General features: G+C 45.4%; 1 protein-coding gene across 4 annotated transcripts; it reads right to left on the bottom strand.

The window, feature by feature from the left end:
- Window positions 1-23,051, bottom strand: TRAF5 (TNF receptor associated factor 5). Of its 4 annotated transcripts, none has more exons than XM_076334509.1 (12): window positions 23,017-23,051; window positions 11,107-11,255; window positions 10,376-10,746; window positions 9,187-9,244; window positions 7,810-7,911; window positions 7,071-7,235; window positions 6,688-6,765; window positions 6,237-6,311; window positions 5,870-5,962; window positions 4,761-4,901; window positions 4,091-4,259; window positions 1-3,596 (listed from the first exon to the last, which is right to left on the bottom strand). In XM_076334509.1, the coding sequence occupies exons 3-12, from the start codon at window positions 10,588-10,590 to the stop codon at window positions 3,019-3,021; spliced, it is 1,674 nt and encodes a 557-aa protein (XP_076190624.1). In that variant the 5' UTR covers window positions 10,591-10,746; window positions 11,107-11,255; window positions 23,017-23,051; the 3' UTR covers window positions 1-3,018. The 4 variants fall into 4 exon arrangements, with proteins under 4 accessions (XP_076190624.1, XP_076190623.1, XP_076190625.1 ...); XM_076334508.1 differs by lacking the exon at window positions 23,017-23,051 and adding an exon at window positions 13,469-13,750; XM_076334510.1 differs by lacking the exon at window positions 23,017-23,051 and adding an exon at window positions 13,469-13,614 and having other exon boundaries at window positions 10,376-10,600.
- Between the last annotated feature and the right edge of the window lie 3,833 nt (window positions 23,052-26,884).

The following is a 26,884-nucleotide window of genomic DNA, read 5'->3' as shown; positions in this document are numbered from 1 at the left end:
GGATGGTAAAATTATTTATTCTTACATTAGTTTACGTATACAGTGATGACATTTGGCTAGAAAAATGCCTGTATTGTAGTAAGAGATATTCAACAACTACAAACCATCAATAAATACATTAAAAACATACTGTACGCTGATGTAGAAATACCCTACGCTCTTTTGGTTATTTACTCAGTACAATATTATTGAAAACTTTTTTGGTGTTTTTCATGCAACATCAAAATTCTTCCTGACAATTCATGCTATACAGCATTTTTTTTCTTTATTAGGAATGGGATGAAATTTAAAATTCTGTTTGTTTACAAGTAGTAAAAATCGCTGAAAATCTTAACATAAAACTCTCAATTGTTGTAATAAAGAGAACCAATTTAAAGAAAGTTGTCTTTAAAAAAATTAATTTTCTCAACTAATTCTTTATAAAACAGGCAGTATTTCAAAAGGGATGTTTCCATCACCCAGGATGAATCATTTGTGCTTCAAAATTTTAAAAGGAGTATTCGTGGCAAAAACCTAAACCCAACTGGTGGAGGAGAGATTGCAGTACGGACCGGCTAAAACCAAACATGCTTTCAAAATCTGCCCAGGAACACACTAAACACTTATCCACGTCACTATGCCATCACCTACTCTAACAATTAGAAATGGAGTTTTAATAATACTTAGCTCTTTTCACGCTCAAAATTCGTCACAAACATTTAAATAGTCCTAACGCTTCTGCAAGTATTATTATCCCCATTTTACGCTTGGGGTGGTAGAGGCGGAGAGGGCTGGGAATTCGCCAGGATACAGACGGCATCCTTTCCCTCTTGCCTCCCTTGATTGTCCAAGTTCTTTATCGCTTTCTGTATTTTACACTTAACATACTGGAGAGTCCCAGGAAACACGGGTGGTACGTTTCCCTCAGTTATTAGCGGTTATTATGCAAGTTGTGCCACTTTGAAAGTTACATGACAAATATTAAAGTAATAATTGACATGAAGTCCACGTCCGAGGCTTAGGATTGATGTCCTAGAATGCCACGCCATTTTCAAACCAAGCTTGCTCTTTCTGTAACAAAGCGTTAAGGACATGAGGCCTCATTGTCTCTGTTGTACAGCCAAAATGACTCTTAAAGTCAGTCATGGCCATACAAAAGAATAAAATCTGTCCCTCACCATCTGTCCCTGGGAACACGGAAAACCCCTACAGTGGCCCAGTATGTCCTGACATCGTACAACAAAAAGGACATCTAGATCAAAACAAAGATTTCAGATGTGCTAACTCGCTGTGAAGTAGATAACTAAGGTCTCTTCCCTCCCACTGCCGAATTTGAAAATATTGTGTCTGAATTATGTCCTAGAAACCGTGTGGAAAGTAAATGCCTAGCAATGAGATTGCAGATATAAAATAGGGTATTTTGCCTTCGTCTTAGTCTCAATCCCCAAATCGTATTATTTAGTTGATATCAACATCCCGCACAGAAACGGCATTTTTGATTTTGCCACATTTGCCCTCTTGAATTTTCTACCTTATACCTTGCAGTCTGTGCCCCGTTTTGATTTTTATCCTGCCTAGTTTACTCTTGCTTTAAAACCAGCTTGGTTTCTTGCTGTCTCTTGACAAGCTCCAGGTTTGCTCTGCCAGTGGACTGCAGGAGCGATGGATAACATTGCGATGTTTCACTACCTGATCTGTGAGAGATGAGACACACAAAATTCTGTCACTTGTAATAACAAAATGACCGAGTGTGCAAAATTACATCCCTCTTACAGGCACCCAAAAGGCTTTAAAAAGGCACGTGTATTCTTTGTCACTTGTTCCTCAGTGCCTGATCTTGGTGGTTTTAGTGCGTCTCCAATAAACCTTGTACAATGCACACGTTCCCTCGGAGGGAACTTGGAATAAAAAATAAGATCTTCAGACGTGCTTCATAGTTAGCGGTCGTTACTCAGCAGCTGTCTCGCCTTTTAACAAACGCTAGAGCTGCTTACCTGTGAAAACTGGGTTCTTACGGCAACCTCACTCCCTAGTCCATTTTCCTCCCTCTTTCCCAAACATCCCCATTTTTAGCAGAGGGGAACAGTGCATGTTACATGGGCTTTTTCTCAAGCAGATATCCAAAGCTCTTCCTGCCTTCTGTAGAGCTGGTAGGCCAGAAAACATCTCTTTTGTGCAGATATGGGAGCAAAAGTACAGGAGTTTTGCCCCTCTTCCTCCAGCAGTGCAGCCAAAGGCTGGCAGGCTGGCCGAGTACCCTGCTTCTGGCCATGTCCTGAGAGGTGAGAAGCGCCTGTGGCTTCTTTTGACTTCAGGTGGGGACTGTGGATGTTTACCACCAATGGAAATCAGTCCCAAGGCACTAGGCAGGAACGGAAAGGACGTAACAAAGCTATTGTGACCTGGGGGTACTCTGTACAGCTGAAATATTAGGCTAGAAAAGTAAGAGGCATTGGCATCTTCCTCTGGGCTTTCTGGAAAAAACAATTAAAACAAAAAAAAGATGCAAGATCCCAGGCAAATGTTTTCCCTGCCTGGCTGAAGCCATTCTCCCTGCTTCAAAAATCCAGGAGATGGAGAGATCATAATATACTGATTCGAATGTGCTAATGTTGAAATGTTTCCATTTCAGACAGGTGAAATGCATTTGCACGCTCAGGCATGGTATCAGTTCTGTGTGAGGGACGGGAGCCCACAGGCCTGCTTGGGCTCCACGGGGCTTACTGGAGGAATTTCATCTCCACATGCCAGTCTGGTGACGGGAGCCAAGCATTCCCCCCAGCCTGAACTAAGCCAGGTCTGGATCGAATGCACGTTCGCATCAAACTGGACTTCTAGCTGCCTTAAAAACGCAGTCTTGAAAAAAAGGTTAAAAAAGGAAAGGCTGATGCTTTGGCAATTCATTATCTGTTACGCAGTCCGAAAGCCTCCAAACATTATCAGTAGTACGACTAGTGGCAATTCACTATTGCATGGCTGGTAGTCACCAAGAAAGCATTTCTTAATGGTTAAAGCAGTCACATTGATCGGGTACGCTTTTCACAATTCCTCCAGATCGGTTAAATCCACAACCACTTTCAAAAACAGAGTGTCATCTCTGATGTAGGTGTTCTTTGTGTTCTCCAGGACCGTGTGCGGCACGAAGCGTGGACATCCGGAGGCAATATTCATTTCTCCATCTGGCCTTTTGAAACTGCTGCTATTGGGGTCAGCTCTAAAGACTTCCACGATGTGATTTTTTTTCCCACTTTGGTCCAAAAGCATAAGTGTAACTTTTTGCTTGAAAGGCCACAGTAGCAGCGAGTCAAACTCCCCTCTCATCACTACAAAGTAGAGAGAGACGTGTGTTCCCTTTCCTGAGCCATCCCCGTTCAGGTAGGCTCTCGCGCATAACCTGTACCCGCAGCGGCTGGTGTAAAAGGGCTGGCTGAATATGGAGAGGACACGGCCTTCCACCGCTTCTTTTTTCTTCATCTTGTAGTCCGTGATTTTCCAGATTAATTTCCCGTTGTAGCAAGTGCCTTCCAAAAGCTTAAATCGTTCTTCATTTTTATTGAGCTGTGCTTTGTGAATATTGATCTGGAGATCGTGTTTGCTGGACTGACCTTCCAAAACAACTGGAGGAAAAAAGAGACACACACTTGGTAAAATAAAACTGTCAGAGCACTGGATGCAAAGAGCAACCGGACTCGAGCTGGCAAAACTATTCAAGCCTGAGTATAGGCTGTTAACTAGTGCTACTACACCTGTTAATTTTTTTAAATTGTAATTGCAGCTGGTAGTTGAATAAGGAAAACCAGTAACTACAAGCCAGGTTTAATGCCCGACTATGGATAGTACCACTGCCTCCATCACAGTGCACCAGCCTGACCAAGCCCAGCTCTCTGGCCCTGAAGTGCCACAGGAATTCGGGAGACATTGTGGAGCAGGGGAAGGCGGGAGGACGCAGCATGCACCACCGTGGCTTGGTCTGAGAAAGCGAGAAGAAGAAAGCCCTTTCTGGCTAATAGCTGCAACTGGCTGACTATAGCACCAGAGCCTCTACTTAGCCACCAGTAAATCAGCAAGAACTCCACACCCGCGCAGAACAGAAATGAAAGTCCCGACATACCCAAGCGCTGATCGTATGTCTCCATCAGGGCAATCTTCTGTTTTACATTTTCAATTGTGTCAAATAGTGGTCGCAAGTCTAATTTGCTTTGCTGCTGGTTTGCCATCTGTAGTAGCTGTTTCACTTGCGATTCCAGGCGCGCAGACTTATCCAGGTGACTGGCCAGAGCCTTCCCAGTTCACGCCATTGGAAGAGGGTGGAAACGGAGACAAAAGACATTTCATTTGAAATAAGATAAAGAAGCCTTTAGCATGTCAGCAATTTCAACTATATAGTGCATTCGAAAGTACTCTGCTGGCTTAGGAACCTATCCAAATGCTCCTTCGCAATTAATTCGGCATTCAGTGACTGAGAAGCCACCCCTTACTCAGATCCATTCGCACCGCATCACTTCATTCAACTGATTATTCAAATTTACACCTGCATATTTGCCATGGGGATCTGGCCATGAGGATTTATACAGTGCTTTTTGCCCAGATCAGATATCCAAACTTCTTTATTGGTTAAAATGAAAAGACAATACTGTATTGTAAAAAACCAGGAAGGGCTTGTGAAGTGTCTGGGAGACAGTATTTGTTATTGCCCTGCTATTAATGACAACTGTTGCTGGATAAACACATTTAAGGACACAAGAAAGCAATTGGCCAAAAAGATAGAATTAATGTCTCACCTGCGTGCTTACCATCAAGTTGCTATTTTTACCAAACAGTTGTGTAAACTGTCTGAATTCTTTCTCACACTTTTTAATGGCCTCTGCTAGCTGCTGGATTTTAATCTCTTTACATTCCAGGCTCTTATGCAGGTCAGATATCTACAGATGGAAAAAACAGAGCAAAAATGCTAAGGCACACCAAAATATACAACGATCGAATTAAAACATGTGACTATATAGGAGAAAGTGGAAAAGTTTACAATGCAAAGCCTCTAACTTAGCTAGATACAGCACTACTTAATTCACAATTCGTGGATAAGCACTGCCAAGTACTGAACAGAAGGTAGTCATATTCTTTAATAGATCTGTGTGGCAACAGGTGCAAAGAGACTCATATCTCATCCCCATTATGATGATCCATTCGGCTCTATAGGGGGATAATACACACTAACATGCACACATGTGCACGTGTGTTTCTGTGTGTATGTATATACATTCATTATTTTCTTTCTCTACTGAGGTCTAACCAGTAAAAGAGATGAGTCAGTGAGGGATACTAACTCCAAACCCAAGTTGCAGCACTTCGGGGCACTTATTTTTAGCACAAACAAGCAGAAGAGTAAGTCAACCACCAGTTTGGATGCCTTCACCTTAGCAGGATTGGGCATACACCCAGTGTCACCTGCTGGGAGCTGCAGAAATGATCGTGAGTAGAAAAGTGCTTGCGACTGGCTCTGCACTACTCCGTGCTGCCTCTACAGAGGGGGTGACTTGGGCATCTAAAGGCGCCTTTTTGGACTAATCTGACCGGCCACTGAAACTTTAAAATGCTCTATCTCCAAACCTCGTATCCGCTGTAAGCAGAGACCAAAAGCAAATGAGGTGAGTGATGGCAACGAGCCTCCCACTGTGCTTGGTGGAGAATATACGTGCCTGAGCACAGAGAGGTTTCCATCTAATCGACTGACTTCATTAGAAGAGCTTATTCTGCCTTCTGAGATGTGCAAAGACGATAAAAACAGTCTTTTAAAATGTAGCTGAGCTAAACCAGGCAACAAATGCAGAATCTCGTATCATCCTCCAACCAGCCAAGAACTGCTGAAGAGTGCTTGTTAAATATGACTTACCTGTTCTTCCAACCGGGAGTTCTTGTCTAAAATCTGCAGCATGTGTTCCCTCAGGGCACTGTTTTCATGTTCGGCAAGTTTCCCTCTTTTAACCTTAGTGAGGTAGAGGGGGAAGTGAAAGAACAAAATAATAAGATACGCAGATTTTTGAAGCTGGTAGTAAAAAATTTATTGATGCAAGCATTTAAAATGTCTCCTCTGTGCTTTGAAAGTGAGGGAATGGCAGTCCTGATTCCCTTGTACAGCATCTTAGCCAATACTAGAAATGGTTGTGAAAGAACAAAAATTGGTTATTTTGATTAATTACTCTGATGGGTTTGGGAGACAAATTCCAGTCCCGGTACAAACAAGATCTATAAAACAGTACCTTTACAAGACAGCCGTACTGCTTGTACGGGCAGTCCACTTCTGCCTCAGGACACACAGCGTGGTGCTTTTCAATCTGCATATATTAACAAAGAAACTTGCAATGAAATAAATATTAAGTAACTTGCCGCACTGATAAAATCTGAATGCCTGCATAAAGGGTGTATAAAGGCCAATGCCATGACACCACTGATGACGTAAAGAGGAAAATGAGTATTCAGAGTCAATAAGCAAGCCAGATATTTTCCTGACACTGCAAAATGCCAATGCTTTGCAGTGACCAAATACCTCACTTGTAAGATGGGACATATATCCCTTCTAGGACCAAACAAAAAATACTTAGAGCAACTAAGTTTTATTGGCACGGGCCAATGTGGTCTGCAACGTAACTTTCGGTTTTCATAAACGTGTGTGATCTGATGAATCACAGTATATGAAAAAAATAATAGTACCTCCTTTTTCAGAATTATTTGTGAGCAGTTTTGGAGACAAGGCACAGGATAATCAGGACAGTCATTTTCCTCGTGATTCTGGGGAAAAAGAAACAAAACAAGGCAATGGTTTGCGTTTTTGTAAAGTAGTATACATAGAGGAAGCTATACAAAAAGTAATCCCAAACATACACGTGCAAGCCCCACGTCACATTGCTGTTCATAAGAGAGCAACAGTAATGGTATTATTTAGAGCACATTTATTATACGTTCTCCTTCAACTACTCGGCCAAATTTTGTTTCAGGAGTTGTTAAGCCCCATTGCAATGTTGGAAACTTTTCACTCAGCAACATTAAGAGGAAACGTGTGCTATGGATTCCCAGGGAATGCTTTATAATCTTACCTTTATGTTAATTAACACCACATACTTATTACAGTACTGACACATTTCTTCTCGAAATTTACAGTGCTGGCTCAAATGCTCTTTCAGGTCTTTCCGAAGAATTTGATCACAACATCCATCATTAGTGCATCGCACACTTTCAAACAAACACTGCTGAAGATGCTCCTGCAACATGCAACAGCAAATTAAACCCCAAAGTATTTCATCGCATCTCCAATTGCCCAACAGACCCACAGAAACATTCGGCAGTTTGGCAACAAACAAAGCTCCAAATACTCCTTCTTCCATAAACTTTCTCCTTTTCCAACCTCAAAACTAAAGTGAATGTGAAAATTTGGAGAGTCCTTTGTATGACTTCCACTTTTCATTCAATTGATATACTGAAAAAAGGCCCAAACGGCCAGTACGCCTTGGCAAGTTTTCTTGAATCAACCATCACGTGGCGCCTAAGCATACAGAAGGTATGTACAGACGCTGTGGATATACTAAAGCTACATAAAGCAAATGGTTCTTATTAAACAAATAATCTAAGACAAAGCTGGAACAAGCTAACAGCCATAACATTTTGAGCTTAACATTTGTTACTTACAGTGTATAGCTAAGTCATAATCTTTGTACTTAAACCGCGTTGCTACAGTAACTCTGAAGTCTGAAGACAATCACTGGAATTTAGCTTATCATAAATACACAGAGTTCGCATGAAAATCAAAGGCTTCAAAATTTGATCCAGCAAACTAACCTGGTACCGTCCCAGAATTATTTTTGAATTGCAGTCAGGAATGTTTTTGCAGAATACATGCAAGTTGAGAACTTCTCTTTTACAGCAGTTGTCTTTGAATACCTGTAGAGGAAGCAAACCAGCCTTCACATGCAGTCACATAGGATGTTATAAAGAATATAAAAAAGCAAAACATCACAACAAATCTTTTAAGCACACAAGCGTAGACTCCATAATTGCGAGTATGGTTCTTGATGATTCGTATTGAAAATGTATACTAAAAATATAAACTAAAACATGTATGAATTTTCTAATAAGCATAGGGTTTTTTCCCCATATAGTTATTCCACAGACGCTGATCCATCCCACAGCCAGCGGGATTAGTAGCTCAGGAGCTATAAAACCGCTGCCAGAGCCTGCCTGTATCTAGACGAAAGCAGCTGGAGCTAACGGGCCCCAAAGGCCAAACCAGCTCTGTGCACGCTCCTCTGATGTTCAAGCAGTGCAGCGCACCTTTGGGATGGAGACGACGCTGAGATATCTCTTCTATAGACTCTGAGAAACAGCACCGTTCCCAGTTGTGTATGCAGAAGCAAATTAAGCCCCCAGAGCAAACTTTCAGTCTTATTTAGAGATCTTCCTGTAAGGAGCATTATAAAGCTGCTCACTGTTGCACTAGTGCCATCAAAATTTGCACAAAGTAGAAGACATCGAATGAAAAACAAAAATCACATGGATGGTCTGATTACAATTTCCTATCAGAAGTAGGAGAGAGAGGAAGGAGACATTTGATTTCACTGGAAAATTCGTTCTGGCAGGACCAAGTATGTGGCATACTTTCAAGCCTTGGCATATAAATAAGGACAAATTAATCCATTACCAAAAAACAAACCAAAAACAGTAGCTTGCAAAATAAGAAGCATGAACTTATCTTTTCCTCTAAAAAGTTACCCAAAAGTAAATTAAGTCTGCAGGGTTAATGAGATATAACGGAAATAGTTAAGGCAACAAATTATAACCAAGCAAAACCAAAGACAATCAAATAAACAAGATGACCCATCAAGATGGGGCATTAAAAAAGCAAGTCAATAAACTCTCCACTAAAAAAGACATCTGGAAGATTTAAAACTTTGTGAAGCTCTTCGACACTTTACTGGAAATACAGAAGACTAAAATGAAATAACTTCAGAACATGAGGCATAAAATAAAGCTTTAGCCATACGCCCATACTTCCTTTCTGGGAGATCATCACTGAATACACTGCTTCCCTTAGCGTCATTTCAGAGACAAAAACTGTTCTGCCCCTGAGGACTAACAGACTACGAGCCGCCTTGTTCTTAGCTGTCTTGCCTTTTCCATGCAGATGTTGACTGCTGAAGTAAAACTACTCCCACTTACCTCATGCATTTTTATTGTTTCTTTGTCGACAGGACAGGTGGGTACTGCATTCAACTCTCTAGATCAAAAGAAGAGTCATGTTAACCCACAGAAAATTGGATTTATTTTACGAAATTGGGCTATGCTAGAATCTGACTCTGGCAGAAGTCAGTACTAGATACCATAAAAACCAAAAAAGTGCTTCGAAAACACTTTCGTGTGGCAACTACACAGCCAAATTCTGCCCGCAGCTCTAAGAGGGCATTAAGCTGCAACAGTGAATATGTAACAGAAAGCAGAGTTTGTCCTACGAGTGTTAATAAGATGGTTTTTAATTAAGAGGACTTTGTCACTCTCTGGCCATCTGCTGCTCACAAATGTCATATCTGAAAAAATCTCATCATGTGCATTAGAGCCAGCCTTTGCCTAGCGCAAGCAGCGTGCTCCTTGCTACACCAGTAGCTCCTGTCTTAAAAGGCTTCCAGATAAGGGACGGGAAAACACTTATTGAGGCAGTGCAAAAGGGAGGCAACCCAGCCAGAGAAAGCAGCAAACGTGAAGCATCTAAAGTTCATAACAGGTAAATGGCAACATCCATCCACATAAACAGGTTCCTCTGCAGCCTTCCTGGGCCAAATCCCGCCCTCGGGTACACCAAAGTACGTAGTGTATTCCCAGACGGGTCTGCAGGGTAAACTCATTTGTGCCTGCAGATAAATCCCAAGCAGATGGATGCCAGCAGGCTTGTGATCTGACTGTAGTATCGGGTAATACTAACATCAGTTTTATAACTCCACTAAAATCAAAGAAATTATACAGAAGCAAATGAAAACAGCTTAATCTAACCATCAATGCCAATACTGTGAGACGTGAATGCAACAAATTCATCTGAAGAGCACAATGCTAGACAGACAGACCGAAACAGCATCTCACGCAGTAGTGCTTAAGCTTACATCAACAATTTCTTTACGCTGACTTCCCTGCAGTTACCAAAGTATTCCTCGCCAGCACCGGGTAAGGTCTTTAAAGACACCTTTAAAACACTGAGCACGCAGTCATTGAGTTCAACAGAGTCTTTCCATTGACTCCTTCAGTGTTTTATCAGATCGGTACTATTATTATGGCACTCACTGCTGACTTGAAGGCGTTGACTTCTTTTTAGGAAGGGGAGTACGGGGAGCTTGCGGATGCAGGAGGAGTTTGCACTGACCTCAAAGAAAGAATGCACTGCTGGCAAAATCGGTGCCCGCATCCCGTCTGGTGGGGATTGCGAAGGACAAGGTGGCAATAGGCGCACTTGTACCGGTCTTCTAAGGTTTCAACAAACTTGTAGTCAGCGTCAGGCTCGAAGTCCAGAGAGACAGCGCTGGCAGAGTTCTGGCGCGTGAAGATGCCTGAGAGAGCAGCGGGTTCGTCACAGGCCATGGGAGCTGTACTGGGAACCAGACACAGGGAGAACCCCTTCAAATATTCACTGGCGGCCACGCCGCCTCGGCTACCGCTTGCAGCAGGCTGCTGCTCACGGCAGGGTTGACATCTGCAGCAGGGTGTGACAGATTTCGGAGGGAAACGCGGTGCCAACTATGGAAGAACAACAAAAGGCTCAGAGAACCACAAAACGATGGTTACACAACAAGCATCAAAGCACACCTCTTTGGAAAAGAGTTTCACAATCTGAAAATTATTCCACAGAATAGAGATTTTTATATTATTTTAAGTTTTGTTGCATCAGCTCTTAGTCTCAAAAAAATTACAAGAGTCACAGACACGGTTGGGGAAAGCAGAGGCCAAGTCTCAGCCCTAATGTCCACCAGGAAAGTCTACACTTAACACAGAGCCCACCCACATGACTTCATGAGTTCATTGCACTGGTTCAAGCAGGAGACAGCTTTGTGGTTCAAGCAAGGAGCATACAAAAAAAAGGCAGCAAGGGGATTTTACCTTCCGTTTAGGTGTTACAGGAGTCAAAGCCTCTTAACTTGACATCTTTCTTTTTCCCGTTGATCACTCATTTGTAGCAGTAAACTCTAGTCTTATTTTGTCAAAGTTTTACTTAATTATGTGCAAGTTCTTGGCTATAATAGTCCTGCCTGAAAGAAGCAGTGGAAAAAAAAGAAAGAAAAGCAAGACTGCAATCAGAAGCGTGACATAAGTTTTTCTCTCAACCTACCAAAGCTCATACACAGCACAGGAATGCATTGTTAATTTTCTAATAGGAAAAAACAGCAACATTTGTTTCCAGCCCTAAGTCACAAACCTTGAGATTTGCCACCAGTCCCTCAATCTTGCAGTAGCTTTTTTGCAAGTAGCTCAAGACCTAGAGCCACTCTGGTTTTCATTTCTTGCGGCTTTGCATTCAGAAGACATTTTTTCCTTACAGGATGTGTACAAAAGCACAATGCACCTGAGCTCTCAGATTGTTTCACGGGGGAAGCGCTCAATTTTATAGCTGTGCTGTGGGATGCTATTTCTCCTCTGTCTGCATCATCTGCCCTGTCAGTCACTCGAGCCACTCTTACCGGCATCAGCACCCCTCCGAGAGCTCTGACTCAGCTCCTGTAAGGTCGCCGAGGGTATCTGCTGCTTTCGTAGGACAGCAGGGCCAACACATCACCATCAATAACCTTACAGCTGGCATGAAACAGTATGCCAAGTGCTGATATACTGCCCTACCTCCCTGCTGCAATGGATTCCTGGCCCACGAAAGCAGCAATTAGTACTGTGCTACGTGCAGCTCAAGCACTGCCACAGACCACCCTAGGCTTCAGAAAGCAACATCCATTTTCCTTTCTATTTTAATATCCCATACTGGGCGAGGAAATCCTGCGGACAGATAAAGTACCTGATTCAAAAACAAGCCAAAGCACTTAACCAACAAAAATGTATTTCACAGCAAACATTTACGTGCTCCTGTAACTCAGCACCCTTCTTCATGGTTGTACACAGTATTTATCTGCCCAGCTTGTGAGAGCCTCCCTGCCCTCCATCAGGCTGAATGTCACACTTACTCCAGCACAACTGACCATCTAATGTCAGTAACCCACAGGAATACGAGCCCTAATCATATTCCAGGCATAAAGACTTATTATTCCAACTGGAGTTTGCAAATTACCCTGTTCGGTCCCTCCAGATGAACACCTTCTGCTTCCAACCAGAGATGATTGTCCATGTCGCTCCTTTCATTTTTAAACAGCTGACCTTTTCTCCTCTGAAAATGGGGTTCCCGGTTCTCTGACGCTTAATAAGGAGCAACTCTATTTTCCTCACATCAACCAGAAACGCCAAAATGCAGCCTGAGGGATTACCAGCCTCGTGCCTGGGCTGCCTCAGTAGCAGACACCAGCAGCAGAGCACACCTGCTGCTTCAAAGGCAGATGGAGAGCTGTCATCGTTAACTTCCACAGCATAGGCTACCTACAGGACGAATCTCCTACAAACTCATTCTGTCGTTGGTCAGTGAGAACCCCGTTTCCTTCCTCTCTCTTGTTAGTGCTCTCTCCCATTTACATGACATCCCATTTCCTGAGTCCTATTACACTGCAGGACTTGTATCATCTGCTGGTATGGTTTAGCAAGTTAATGCCACACTGTGTAAAAACACATTAAAAAAAAAAATCCATGTTTTACCCATTTTGCCTTTAAGGGTCTACCTTAACTCCAGAACTACTTCCAGCTGGGGTGAACAACGTTACAGATGTTTTAGGCAACAAAGTTATAGGATGCATTAAGAAAAAACACAGTCACCAGCCCAAAATCCCATCCAGAAACTCCTTCAGAGCTCTCGCTGCTCATTAAATCAACCACATTCATTCCCATCTCTTTCTGCAGGGAGGACTCTGCTGTGGTACAACGCCTTCCAACTCTCTTGCTGAAATGAGAGCCTTTATCTCCTTAAACACCTTCATGACGCACCTAACCCAGATCCCATTCCTAAAAATGGAGACACTCGGCATCTCCATGAAAGTGCCTCCTCCACCTCAGCCTCGCTCAGGAGCGTGTTGCATAGCTGAGGGCACCTGAGGGCACAGGAAAGAGCACTTCAGGCGAAAGGCGAGCCTGCCTGCTCAGAGGGCAGAACAGAAACCTCTGGGTGCCCAGAAGACCGAGGACATTTGCCACCACTGCCAGGCTTGCAGGAGGTTTGCTGCGGGGTTTGCAGCTGTTTTGCTGGAGGAAACGGGCTGTCCCAGGAGAGGGCCTGTGGATGGCGATGCTTCACGCAGGCTGGAGAGGTGCCCGTGTGAATCAGCTGGGGAGACGGGCTCAGAGGAGCCGAGAAATGGCAGCCCTGTGCCAGACCTACCGCCGGCCAGCGCTTGGTGGGATGCGATCCAAACCTTCGCAGGCGGCGCGTAATTCCCATCCCAGCGCCCGCCGGTGACTCAGGGCGGATTGCAGAAGCTCTTCTTCCACTTCTAGCTTCCAGCGCCCGCGCCCGTGCTCTCTGAACTGAAACCAAAGGGAAACCGTCAGGGGAAAAAGTGCTTTTTTGTGACAGCGAGAGCACGCCAATGGTTAACTGAATCAATTTCCTGCTTACGCTAGTGCCTGGCCTGCGTAGGAGACGAGGTACGCTTTCACTTCTGCCTGTTCACAGCTAAGAGCAATGGGAAGGCGTCCTTTCTTTGCCTACACTGCAATTTTTCAGCACGCGTTTTCAGCATGCTGTTTTAAAATATTAGAGAGCGGCAGACTCGGGCTGCGTAGCGATGCTCTTGTGGCAGATGCACAACACACGTGGCAAAGGGATTTTCATTGCAACTCCACTGCAACAGCACAAAACCAACCCCAAACAGTCTATGAACACTGAAAATCTACATGTCAAAACAAGTGGATTTCCGTATACTGAAGAAAACAGAATGAATTCTGACCACACAAAGAAAAGCAGGTTGAATCACTAGAAGCTAAGCCCAAGCCCTATAAACAGCTACCAAAGAGTGGGAGCTCAATGGCAGCGCAGTACAAAGAGCTCCCAGCTGCACCTTCCTACCATTTCAGCATCCCAGCCCTTCCTGAAGCAACAGCAGCACACGCAAAACGCTTCTGGAACAACTCTTTATGTCACTGTGCTGTATGCAGATGCTTTAACCTCACTGGAAATAATCCAAAGGGGAGAATTTTCATAACAAAAATAAACTTTCTTAAGTGTGGGCTATCCTGTTTTAACTACCACCACACCAAACTGAGCCCAAATGTTTTCCGTTAAAATGCTCCACCCTTAGTATATCTTACTGTTCAGAAACTGAGTAAGAGATGAGCAGAACATGATAATAAGGAGAAAAATCAGCATGGGCGTGACTTACTATAATATAGAAATTACATTAACATTTTTAAAGCCATGTTAAAACAGTTCCCCTCCAGCAGCGCTGCTGCCTATCCCCGCCACCAGCAGTCAGAATGGAGAGAAGCAGCGTGCAATGCCGATAACACATTGAATTACTGTGGACAGGTTAACTTTTTTAGCCATGAAAACATACTTACCGCACACAGAGAAAACCATCCCTATAACGTGGTTGTTCTTTTTTAAGATAATATGTTTTTCCTGTTTTCTCTTATGCAAAGCCAAGCCCCCCCGAAAGGTCGGCACATTACCCCATGAGCTATGAGTGCACCACTACAGCAGGCTGCAGCACCGAAACCTCCAGGACGGCAGAGCCAAGGCACAGGCACTGAACGCCACCACGACTTTTAGACTGAGAAGGGCAAATATGTGAGTTGTTTTCACAGATCTGGTCGTCATGCACGGATGAGAAGACAGGATCCTTGGTCCTGCTGTCCAGCAAATAGGGTCTGAGAGCACGGCTTCTGTCAGGTTCACTGCGTGAGGGAAGGGCAACGCTCAGCTACCCTCCAGGATTGGGGTATTGCTCAGTAAAAAGCACCGCGATCGCTTCCTTACTCATCATGCTTCCATGAAATACGTATAACAGGGCATAGAAAAAAAGTTACACACCTATATTCCCATACACCTAGCTCTAGTTCAGCTCTATTGCTTTGCCCCAAGGCACTTGGTAGGGACAAGTCTTAGAAGATGCCCTCTCCCTCCCTCTGAAAATTATCTACCTTTTATGGTACATCAGAACTGGAAGCCTGTCAGTCATGGTGGGGAAAGTTTTGTCAAATTCAGAAGTCTAAGATCAATTCACTTCACTGGGAGCTGACAGGCAGAAATATGATGGAGGGGAACATACCTTGCATTAAAATGACCCTCTCCAAGCTGCCTTATAAACTAGGTAGATTAGCTGCCTCCAGTATTTTTGAACTAAAATAACAAAGTTATATGATTTACTACTAATATAAGGTCCTCCACAAAACCACTGCATTTTGGGGACAAGAAATATATGCCCCAACTCTTAACATACGGAGCGGAACAGGTAACAGAGTCTGCTAAAGAAGGACTAAAAATATCTATACACTTTGAAATATGTATTTAAGATATAGCAGATTGTATGGAGTCATGTGAAAACAGCAGATGATGACACCTGACATCACTGAGGGATCATCTTTGTCCCTTCCAACCCAGGAAGAGTTATGACATTTTGACTGCTGACAACGAAATGCACTTGCAGAGTCCCCATGGGGGAGAAGGACCCCGGCTGCATCATTTGTGCCCCCCAGCCCAGAGGTTGTGGAGGGAAAGGGTCCCTACTGCACCAACGCAAACCCACCACTGATACTCAGGGCTCGCCCCTACTTCACCTGGCAGCGATTCAGCCTCAGGAGCTGTTCTGCTCTTGTCCTAATAGCTTAAAAACCGTGGTGCAGTGACCAGCTGGTACACAGGAGAGAGTATTTCTAACAGCAATAATTTCCTATTGGATATGTGCCTGAGGCCCCACAGGGGATGTTGCTGCAGAGGGCAGCAGCACAAATTTGTTTTCTTTTCTATATAGACAATATTATCCAATTCAAATTCCAGTATTACCTTATTCTCAAAGCACAGTAAAACCTTACTAAGCAAGCATCAATTTGCTAATCTCTGTAGGCAAATTTTCACTAAGCAGAGTAAGACAGTAGGGTTTCCTTTGCATAGAGTTACAGTCAAGCATGACGATAAATCCCCATAAGACTAGACTTCATCGTTTTTTTAAGGCATAGATTACAACACAGATAGCATTTAAAAAAAGAATTTAAAAAATACACTCTTACAACTAACGAAGTGTTTCTGGTGCTGAAGTAGCTTTGATTTTATGGACAACTTGCTTATTTGCTACATCTGCTATTTTCCTGGATCTCTTAATCATTGATTAATTAATTCTGTATTATCAAGAAATCTCTCTACATCTAATCAACACAATATTATTACAGTAATATGGAAAATTTTTGTCTTAAAATAATCTCATTCACAGCTGGAAAATAATTTTGTTCCCATCACTTCTGTACCAATACCTGGATGTGTTACTGCCTTCCCGAGCACCAGCAGAAATTTTGGTAAGAAGGCACCGCCACTCACCCCTACGACACCCCGGCACCCTGGCACCGCTTTGCCGATTCAAGGGGTGAACTCGGTTCCTGAGATGTTTTGGGGTCTGCAGCCTTCCCCCAGTGCAGCCCCACGCCGCTCACACCCCCGTGTGCCACGGCTCACGCCTGAAGAGCCCTTCAGAGATGAGAAATAATTCTAGCAACGTTAGGCTCCTGCCGGCATTAACAAGACACATTTTGGTAAAGCGGTACCTGAAAACTGTAGCTGGTCCTCAATGGGGAGAAAATGAGAGAGAGCGCGAGAGAGAGAGTGCGCCAGCGTAAGCTTTGTGGTTAAAACAACAGTGTGAGTATTTTAAAACAGCAAGGGAGTGGAAATCCCCCAGCGTAGCTTTGAAAAGCTCACGTCTAGAAACATTTTAAAAGTGTTAGGACAAAAGGCGAGCCATTGAAAAGTATTTTCCCTTACTGCGTTGATGTAGGGACTGCAGATTTTACCAGCTGGAGCAACACAAGGTTACCAGGAACTTTTCTCACAGTTTTCGTCCAAGATACAGAGGAGTTTTCACCTTTCACAAAAGTGGTGAGTGATGTGACCAAAGAAAAAATACATGGGCAGCAGGAAACACACAAGGACGTAAGGCAAACTCAGGTCCAACCCTGCAAATCCCTCCACAGTAGCCCTGGCGGACCCACTCGTTGCAGCAGGCGAAGGGACGGCTCACGGAGGAAACGGCACCGGCTCGGTCACAGAGCGACTACATCAACTCACGCTACAGGCTGTACGGACATTTCACATTTAAACCAGAACTCTCCAACCGAGATAAAATCCATTTTAAGAAAATAAATGTTTATATTTGGGTTTGTAATAATTTAAGTGGCCATAAACCCTAATGATTTTTTAGCCCGAACTTAATTGCACACCCAGGATTCCTGGCAGCCTTCATCTCCACTGACTCTGTGTGTCAGCCTCCTTCCCCAGACCAAACCACGCTGCCCTTACGGCAGCGCCACGGGCTCCATCTCTAACCCCACTCTTTCCTTATTCTCCTCTGCCTCCTCCCCTGGCTTTCTAGTCTCTTTTTTTTTTCCCCTCCCCTAAAGTAAGGTATCTTATTTTCTATAAAAGCAATGATTTTTAGGTCTCCTGTTATTTAAAATACTAGTTTTCCAAAGAAAGCTTCTATTCTATCTTGTAGTAAATGCAACACACACCCTCTTTAGCCTTTTCCCTTTAACCAAGCTTGCTCCCAGAACATTTCTAACCTATTTCAATTTCCATCTCCCTTCCCAGAAGGCATCTCAACCTACTGCATGTTTTCCTGAACCTTCCCTGAAGCTCGGGAACAGACAAATCATCGCTGAAGTCAGTGGCAAAGGGAAAGGCATCGATTCGAAGGCATGCTGCTTCTTTATGGGATCAATTAAATTGATCCAAATTGTGTTTCTAGACGCAGCCTAAGCTCACTTCCACAGTCAAGCTCTTCAAACCAGAAGATATTCTTTCATCTTTGCCATGAACTCATGTCCTCAGGGGGCATCCTGGTCAAGCTGTTGACTATACACAGCCTCGGCACAGGCTGACATCAGAACAGCGAAACAGCTCGTACGTGGGCTTTCCCTGAACGTGGCAGCTCTGGAGGAAGGACGGATCCGGCCGGTTTCGTCGGGAGGAGGCAGCACTGCAGAAAGCATAGTGCTCTGCAAGCACAGCTCCAGGAAGCACCATCTGCTTCTGGGAAGCTTTGGGGAAAACCCCAAATGGAGAAGTTGAGTAGGAGCAGGATCTTAATTTTAAACAATTTCGCTCTGCAGATGAGTAGAGAGCAATAGGCCGGTGTTATTGTTTGTGGGCAGCCCTCGATCTCCTCCAGCGCCAACTGCAGTGCTGAAACCCTGACCAAGTTTCAAGCAGGCTCAAGGGGATGAAGGTGAGTGAAAAGACAGACAGTAACAGCATTTAGGAAACAGAATGAAGGAAAAGAAAGAGAGACACAAGAACAACATAAAGAAACAAAAGTTACTGAAAAGAGGTAAGAATAGGGGACGGAGAGCAAGACAACTAACGGGTTTTAATTTTTTTTTCTTTTAGTGTATTGGAGCCAAAGTGAAGTCCTCACTTTTCCTAACACATTTTGCAGAACTAGGTCTTTGGGGCTTTTACGTTTACGTCTCCTTCCCTGCTCCTGGATGAGTGCCAGGAGCAAGGCACAGGGACCGGCCGTGAGGGGTGAATGGCAGAACCGCCCCTTTTGGCATCAGGCGAGATGCCGCATAAGAAGGATGTCAAACACGCCGCGGGCAGCATCCAACCCCGCTCTCGCTGTTGGCACCAGTCTCAGCTTTATTGCTCCCAGCCTGTGAACAACGTCGCTGTTTTTAGCGACCTCAAGGTGCATCTCAGGCATCACCAAGGTCCACGTTCATAATTCCTCAGTAGAAAACTGCCATGACACAAGGTTTAATGTCGATGACAGTGAGACAGACAAATGCACAAGGTTTTTTTTTTTATCGATAGTGCCCAGTAGCCTTCCATAATATCTTTCATTGAATATGTGATCTGGCAACTGTTTGTACCTGCTGTCTCTAAGGCAATATTAAGAAATGAAACCCTTGATTTTTGTTTCTTTCATAGTTAGTAAGGGCCACATTCCAGTTTCAAGCGCATGGATACAGCAGACGAGACCGAAAACTCTATGACTTAGCACAGGTCTGATCATGGCATGTCTCACAGCAGCTACTTCGGGAAAAACTGCTTTGCAGATTGTTTCCCTCCTTGAGGTTTGGTTAGTCACTAGGTGGCTTTGTGTAATAATAATAATGAAAAATAACTTTTACATTTCAGTATTATCTTCTGCAAAATAAGCACGCAGCAACATACTTAGCCTTAAAGAATCCCTGTATGCAAATGTCAGTATATTACATACAAAAACTTGCTTTATCAGTCGTCCCGCCCCGAGACAAACGTGCTTAACTAGAGAGTACTCTGGGCAGTCCCATATCAAAACCACTGTGGTTTATGGTGCAGACAGTTTCTCACACACTTGTTTATTTGTTGCAAGACCGAGCTGGGGAGGCTATGGAAATTTTTGCAACATTTTTATTAACAATACACACGACTCAAATTTCCTCACCTTCCCAGGTTAAAAAAGTTTATTTCACCAGCGTAAAGAGGTTAGCTTCTTTCCTGGGCTGAGGGAAGAGGGTGGAACAACTGCGCATTGCAGCCCAAACTGGTACAGATAAGGGACTGACGACAGTGTGAATATTAACTTCACAGTCATTCGCCAAGGAACTTGGACAGAAAAGGACCAGAAAGCAGAAGAGGAGGATCTGAAATCCTCGCCACAACTCAGGGCCCAGACCCAAGGGCGCGCTGGCCGTAAGGTATCCCAGCCAGCTGGCTGGGGTCCTGCAGCAGCACCCTCGGGTTGGCGTGCTGCCCCGGGCAGGCTGCTAACTGCTGCCAAGAACAGCATGTCTGCGAGATGAAAAAAACTACCTACATCACTGCAGCCACCACCAACTGTCTCAAGAAGATCAGGAGCCCAAGAAATGTTACAACTCATACAGACTCCCTGGAGGGCCAGAGAGAGGAATGCTCTCTCTTAGTCAGCTTATTTATTGGATGATAAATAACATCTATTTATGTAAAATCAAAGGGTCAGACAAAGAATTGAAGAAGATGAAGGGCTATAGGTTAGCTTAAAGATAGGACACAAATAAAGCCCAGGAGACCAAGCACCCTACAAGTCTGCAGCTGCCCACGGAAGGAATTTGGCAAAGTGACCCAAACAATACGTGGCACAGAACAAAGAGCTCCTGACCTGGCCCGTAGCTTTGACGGCTGCGTAAAAACTATGCTCCTGTCTTAGGGAGACCGATAGGGAGCCCGTGGGGTGAACTAAAGAGCTGTCTGGTTTCTGCTCTTTGCGCTCCTTTGAAATTCCTTTTGTCAAAGTCTCCAACAGCAGCTTTCTAGCTTTAAAATCTTGTCCCCTCCTGGATGTCATTCCTCATCCTCTCTAAACTCCACAGCTACTCCCGTGCCCTCTGCAGTTTCTGTGAGCGCCACAAGCTTTTCTTTCTTCCTTCCTGATGTTACTCTGAATCTTATCTTTCAGCAGCTTACACCTCTTCAGCCAAAGTTTCCTGCCAGCTACTCACAGATGCGCCCTACTGCTGCAGACCCTCTTCCTGCAGAAGCTGAACTCTCAGCCTCTCCTCCGGTACCCAGGCTGTGGATGACCACCAGCTCAGAGGCAGCCCGCTGCCCCCCGCCTTCCCCAACAGGCCTTCTTCTGTGCAGTCCCTCAGCATCTAAACCTGACACAGCAGCCTGTATTCCACTTCGGTCCATAACCTTCATCTCCCTCTCTTGGGCTTAAAGCATTAGATCTTCACAACGTCTCACCGACTCCTTCTGTTTCATACCTCCATAAGATATGGTATTTCTTGTCCACTTACACAAATAAGACTCTTGTCCACCATCATCATCCTCCTCCAGTTTTCCAAACACTCAGTTCTCTCAAAAAGCAATCTTTTACTTATTTATCCACCCAGGATGCTGCTGCAGGGATCATTTTTCAAAGCCACAGCTATAACCACATCACCTCTCTGTCCGTCCCTCCACTTCCCCACAGCACCAAAACCTCTTGACTTTCAAAGCCTGTTCTAGTCTCCCTCCACTTGCCCTTGCATCACCTCTGATGGTTTAAAAGGGCCGGTTTCATCTCATGATGATACCGGGCTCCACTGCCTACTTGTTATGTATTTGAGCAAGTACGTACTGTGAGGGCAGATTTTTTGGAGGGATATTAGCAGGCTATTCTACTTCAAATCTCTTCTGTAAGATCTCCTCTGCCAAGCAGCTGGGAACAACTGGCTTCTGATAAGCTGTGACCACTGACCATCACACCGGTCTGGAGGGTCCCGCTGTCTCCTATGGCTCTTGCGCGCAGGCGCATCCCTCTCTCCTGACTTGAGCTATAAACCCCCTTCAGCCAAGGGCTGCGGTTTTGCCCTCTGCTCGCACAGCTCCTGGCACGCCGGGGTCCTCACCGATGGCAAACGCTTCTCCACGTGACAGAAATAAAAAAGATAATCAAGGCTAACAGCAAAGGAAGTTACTCTGGGTGGTTTTAGGCCGAGTGTAACACATGACCGCCATGACTCGCCCTAAGATCAAAAGCAACAATGCAATGCAGTCCTCAGATGAAACAAGATGAAGCGCGATACTAGCCAGGCCGGTACTCCTGCACAAGAGCATCCCAGAGCGCCTCAACTTTACGTTCATCGTCAAACCTGCGTGCTCTGTGTAGAATCGGCTGGGGCGGTTTAAAAATACGACCGTGTTACTGCTGCCAGTCTGGAGACATGCCTGACCTGAATACACCCAGCTATTTTTAGCACATCGTTGCACTCCTTCAGCCATCCCGTATTTATAAAACGGAAGTTATGAGGAAAGTTGTTCTTGGCTGGCAGCGGGAAGGCGCAGCCAAGCTAACAACAGGCAAAGCAATTCAAGAAATGCAACAACAGGAGCTCTCCATTTTCCCTTCTAAATCTTAAGCGTTGAAAGTATTCGGTCAAAGCCCACTGCCTCAGTATGCTCCCAGGGCGCTGTTTACCAGGGAAAGTCAGAGGACCGGCTGGGTCTCGCCGCACACACACACGCAGACGGGAAATCCCCTCCCCCCAGCAGAGTTCAGTTGACACCAGCGGGGATACTTGTTACGGCTTCCTGCAATTTAAAAAGATCACGGCCGCTGCAAAGGCATTCATCCGAGCAGTCCCTGCTTCTTTGTTTCCTTCTCAGCCTCCAAAATTTCGGCTCTGCCAACCTCCGAGCCATGCACCGGGCCTACGTTTCCCTACAGCATCGCTGGGGGAAGGCGGCGTCGGCGCATCCGTTCGTGAAAGGCGAGCGGAGCTCAGGCTGCCGGCCCGCACCGGAGCACGCCAGGCAGGGGCTGGGCTCGGCTCTGCAGACCGGAGGAAACCTCCAGCGCCGTGAGAGAGGGGCTCTTCCACACCAGCGCAAAACTCCTGGGCGCACCAAGTTCAGGTTTTCTACACGGGCCTCCTTTTTAAGCGAAAAAGCGCCGCAAAAAGAAAAGCGCCGCGCAGACCGCCCCTCTGAATCGAGGGGGCAGGAAGAAAGCCTTCAGAGAGGGTGTCACCCACCGCCCGGGGCCTCCCGCCAGCCGCCCGCCACGAACGCGACCCGGGGCCGGGCCGGGCCCGGCCAGCACCGGCCGCCGCCCGCGGGCCCCGCGTAGCCCCGGCCCCGCTCCCCGACGCGCCCTCGGCCTCGGCGGCGGCACCTGCCGCCCCCGGCCCCGGTCCCGGCCCCGGCGTGAGCCCCGCACCCGCGGCACCGCCCGGCCCGGCCCGGTGCCTGCCGCCCGCCTCCCCCCGCCGCACCTGCGCCGGCGCTCGCTGCCCTCCGTGCGGGGCCGCGGCGGGGCCGCGGGGGCCGCCGCCGCCGCCGGCGAGGCGGGCGGGAGGTGCGGGGCCGCCCCTGGCTGCGCGGGGCGCGGCTCCGTGCGCGGCGGCGGCGGCGGCGGGGCGGGGGGCGCGGCGAGGAAGCGCTAGTGCGGCCGCCCCTGGCTGCTGCCGCCGCCGCCGGTGGGAGCCGCTTTCGGTTTCATGGCAACCCCCGGGCGGGGAGAGCCCGGCGGCGGCGCGGCCCCGCCTGCCGGGCCGGGGGACAGCACCACGCCGCGCTGGACGCCGCCGGCGTTCCCCGGTTAGAAAGGAAGCGGCGGTGTTCCCCCCGCCACCTCAGAAACGGCAACGGCGCTTCCCTGTGACCTAAGACGTTCGCTCCGGGCCCCCGCGGCTCCGGAAGGCTCCCCTGCAGCCCCTTCTCACTGCCGCCCGCTCGGAGTTCACCGCGGGGCTCCGCAGCCTCCCAAGCGCTCTGGAAGATTTGGTAGAGCCAGGAGAGAAGTCCTCCGCGGGCTGCGAAGTTAGCTTTCCAGGACGGGCTAATGGGAGTCCGTGGCGAGGAGCACCGCTGCGTCGGGAAGGATCAGCAGACTCGGCCCACTCCTCCTTCGGGCAATGCGCCCTGCTCGCATCTCCGCCTGCCAGCCTGCCTGGAATACAGTTACTCTTTTTTATTATTTACATCTACGGTACAGAAATAGCAAAACGAAACCCATGCTAAATATGCAAAGAACACAGACATTAGCTATTACCGCATGCCAGTATTATTTGCTAATTACTCAGGACACACCAAAGCATTTTTCACAAACGCAGACAACGCAGCCATCCTCCAGCCGACGGTACCGATGCAACTGTTTTACCGCTCGCTCCCCACCACCTACTGCTGCACTTTGTTCTGTCTTTCACATTAAACCACTTCTAGGAAAAACAGTTTATGAGGAAAACACCATGCTAGCACGTGTACAAAAGCACTAAGGCTGACGAGAAAGAAGCAATCGGAAAAAGAAACGATTGAGCTGTGTTATTGGGATTGTCTTAAGATGAGCTTTAAAAATAATAGCAATAAAATGGTTTCAGAAAGATTCTTCTTTCGCTAAAACGACTCAGCCTTGCCGCTCCCAAGGGCGTCAGTCCACATCGCATTAAGATTCTGGAAGCCGAGCAAAGGCGTAGAGGCCATTACTACAACAGAGACCTTTTAAAACACTCCCTCTTGCAAAAATTGAGGACTGTTTTTTTTTCCTTAGCTTTTAGGAATGTCCTGATTAGTCTGGGTACTACTTGTCCGGGACGTTCACAGGAACATCCCTCAGAACAACAGGCATTATGTTTCTGAAAGTAAATATTTATAAACGTAAATGAATAGTTTCTTTGGAGATGGGATTGGGTTCCCACGTCGGACGTTTGCTGCACTCATGATCCTCCTCCTACTGCAGAACACTGGAATTCCCCAGAACGGAGCTTCGTGGTGACAAAGATCTGTCAAAAGGATCGCCAAATATCAGGGTGCAGGCGTTACTTTTAAAATCACAACTCTTACGAGTCAGTGAGCGTAACAGGAGGCCTGGTTTGCATGCAGACAAAGTCATACCCCTGGAGCAGCAGCAGAGATCACAATCCCCGAATCTCGGTGCTTCCTTTTGTGCCAGTCCAAGGGAAAACTTCCCAGTCAGTAACAGCAACAAGGATTTATTTTGCTGCTATAATTATTTCAGTGTACAAAACTACACTGAAAAAGAGGTTTAAGATTAAAGAATAATTGAGGCAACTGAAAAGCAGCAGCCTTCACTAGTGGTGAAAATTAAGCACATTTTTTTACTGAAGCTGTACTTTAATATCAATTTTAAGGATGTCTGTTACAAAAAATGGGCCAGTTGCTTATTAAATGGTCCAGATACCATTGCCTGTATATTTTGCCCCTCCTCTCTACCCAGCTATAATTTTTGATGCCTAATTCATCAGTAACAGACTATATAAGTGGTGTTAAAGAACTTGTTTGCGTTTTATATCTCACATACAGCTTCCTGTGATCTTAAAGCAGATGTCTATTGCGACGGTGCCTGCTTTTAACTCGCTCGGAGAAAGGCAAACTCAGGTGTAGCTGTTTCAACCTCAGGAAAAGCCGGAGGTTCACCACATTTATTGAAACTACCAAGTTGCATTCAGTGCAATTTACAGCGCACCATTTTGCACTGGAGCTGAGAGAGCCGCTAACTCATCTACGGCTTCCTTTGCGTTTTGAAACACACCTCTATGCAAACAATTTCAAGATGTTTGTCTTTGCCCTGGCTTTGCCTTTGCCTGACCACATTTCTGCCTAGCACCAGCTGTAACTTCGGTCCGTCCCTTTCTTTTGCTAGCAAGAGGCACCACAACGTAGTTCTCCTCACCTTCGTCCTAAACTCTGCCCTAAGCTCTGCAGTTCTGCTCTCTTCATACACGAACTCCCACATATATAAGCTACCGGTTTGTGTTCCGTTTTCTATGAACTGTGACATTTCCAGAATAAACGCTGTATGATTTAAGAAAAATCCCAACAATATAAAGATGAAGAAAAACCTAAGGACAGAGGTAACTGTAATTCCTTTTGCTCACGATCAACTGTAAGACAAATTAAACTGCTTTACTATGATGTGCAATGTTTAGTGATTGTTTTATTAATGCAGAAATACCTGCTTAACTTCATACCCATTCTGATTTAAAGTGCAACAATTAAATCTGTTATTGTACATCCATATTCTGCAGGTGTTGTTCCTAGAAGACGTCGTTCAGATTATGCCTTGCATTTGGAAAATCTGTCATTTTTTAGTACCGTTTTGCTTTATTAACTAAAATAAACTGTACAAAAAGCTGTAGAGTTACATTAGCTTTGAACAATGTAGGATACACGTTCTCTGCCAAACTTTAGTGTGCAAACATTTTACATTTTTTAAAGTGACAAAATTAAGCCAACCTTGAAGTCAGAGTTCATTACTACATTACAAAACAGGAGACTAGATATGGCAAAAGAAATTCCCCACCGAAATCAACACCATTGTATAATTTTATTTCTAATTCTTAAAAAAATATAAATGAATTTAGAAGAGAATCACAGTATAAGGGCCCTAACATATTAGACCATTACAAGGTACATAAAAATAGAAGACACAGATTTCTTTGAAACTTTAATCCTTTGATTAAGCAGCAAGCATATCACTCTCCAGGCAAACACTGCTTAAAACAAACCCTACCCCCCAAAACAGGACGTGCAAACTGTATGCACATATTCTGCAAAGCACACAATAAAGACATTTTGCTATGTACATACTTATTTAGTACTACAAACGCTAGGAGTTCCCTACTGTGTGCTACAGTGTATGTAAATTAAGAAATACTACCTACCTCTGACCCTCCCTCCCCCCTTCAAATACAGCACCTTTGCCCAGTTATAGAATATTTAAACAAGATTAAACGGAATTACAATGTACTGAACAGTTTTATAGCAGTTGGTGGTGGCCAACTGTACTGCAACACCCAACATTCTGCATACTGAAGTCTACCGACAAGAGACGAGACAAAAATTAGCAAAGGTACAATACACACACCTGGGAGACGCAATGCTAAAAAAAAAAAAGAAAAAAAGAAAAAAAGAAAAAAGAAATCCTGAAGATGCATCTTGTCACCGTTAACAATTAAACTGAGATACTTAGGATGTCAAAATGTACCGGATCGGTTTCGTATCAGTTTTAAAGACTGGAGAGCAGCCAGGTTTGTGTGTAGCTGGTGAGGGGACACTTACGACTCCCAGAACACAAGTTTCGGTGACCACGAATTCCTCGGTGCTTACTTTACAACGCTGCTT

Source organism: Aptenodytes patagonicus, chromosome 3 (genome assembly GCF_965638725.1).
Source record: "Aptenodytes patagonicus chromosome 3, bAptPat1.pri.cur, whole genome shotgun sequence".
NCBI classification, from domain to species: domain Eukaryota; kingdom Metazoa; phylum Chordata; class Aves; order Sphenisciformes; family Spheniscidae; genus Aptenodytes; species Aptenodytes patagonicus.
This window is presented reverse-complemented; position numbering and strand designations above follow the sequence as displayed.

Excerpts from the sequence above, each read along its gene's own strand:
- TRAF5 (XM_076334509.1), bottom strand. The coding sequence starts at position 10,590 with ATGGCCTGTGACGAACCCGCTGCTCTCTCAGGCATCTTCACGCGCCAG. Across the intron at positions 7,912-9,186 it reads AAACAATAAAAATGCATGAG|GTATTCAAAGACAACTGCTG; the intron begins GTAAGTGGGAGT and ends CTTCCTCTACAG. Across the intron at positions 6,312-6,687 it reads AAATAATTCTGAAAAAGGAG|ATTGAAAAGCACCACGCTGT; the intron begins GTACTATTATTT and ends TAATATATGCAG.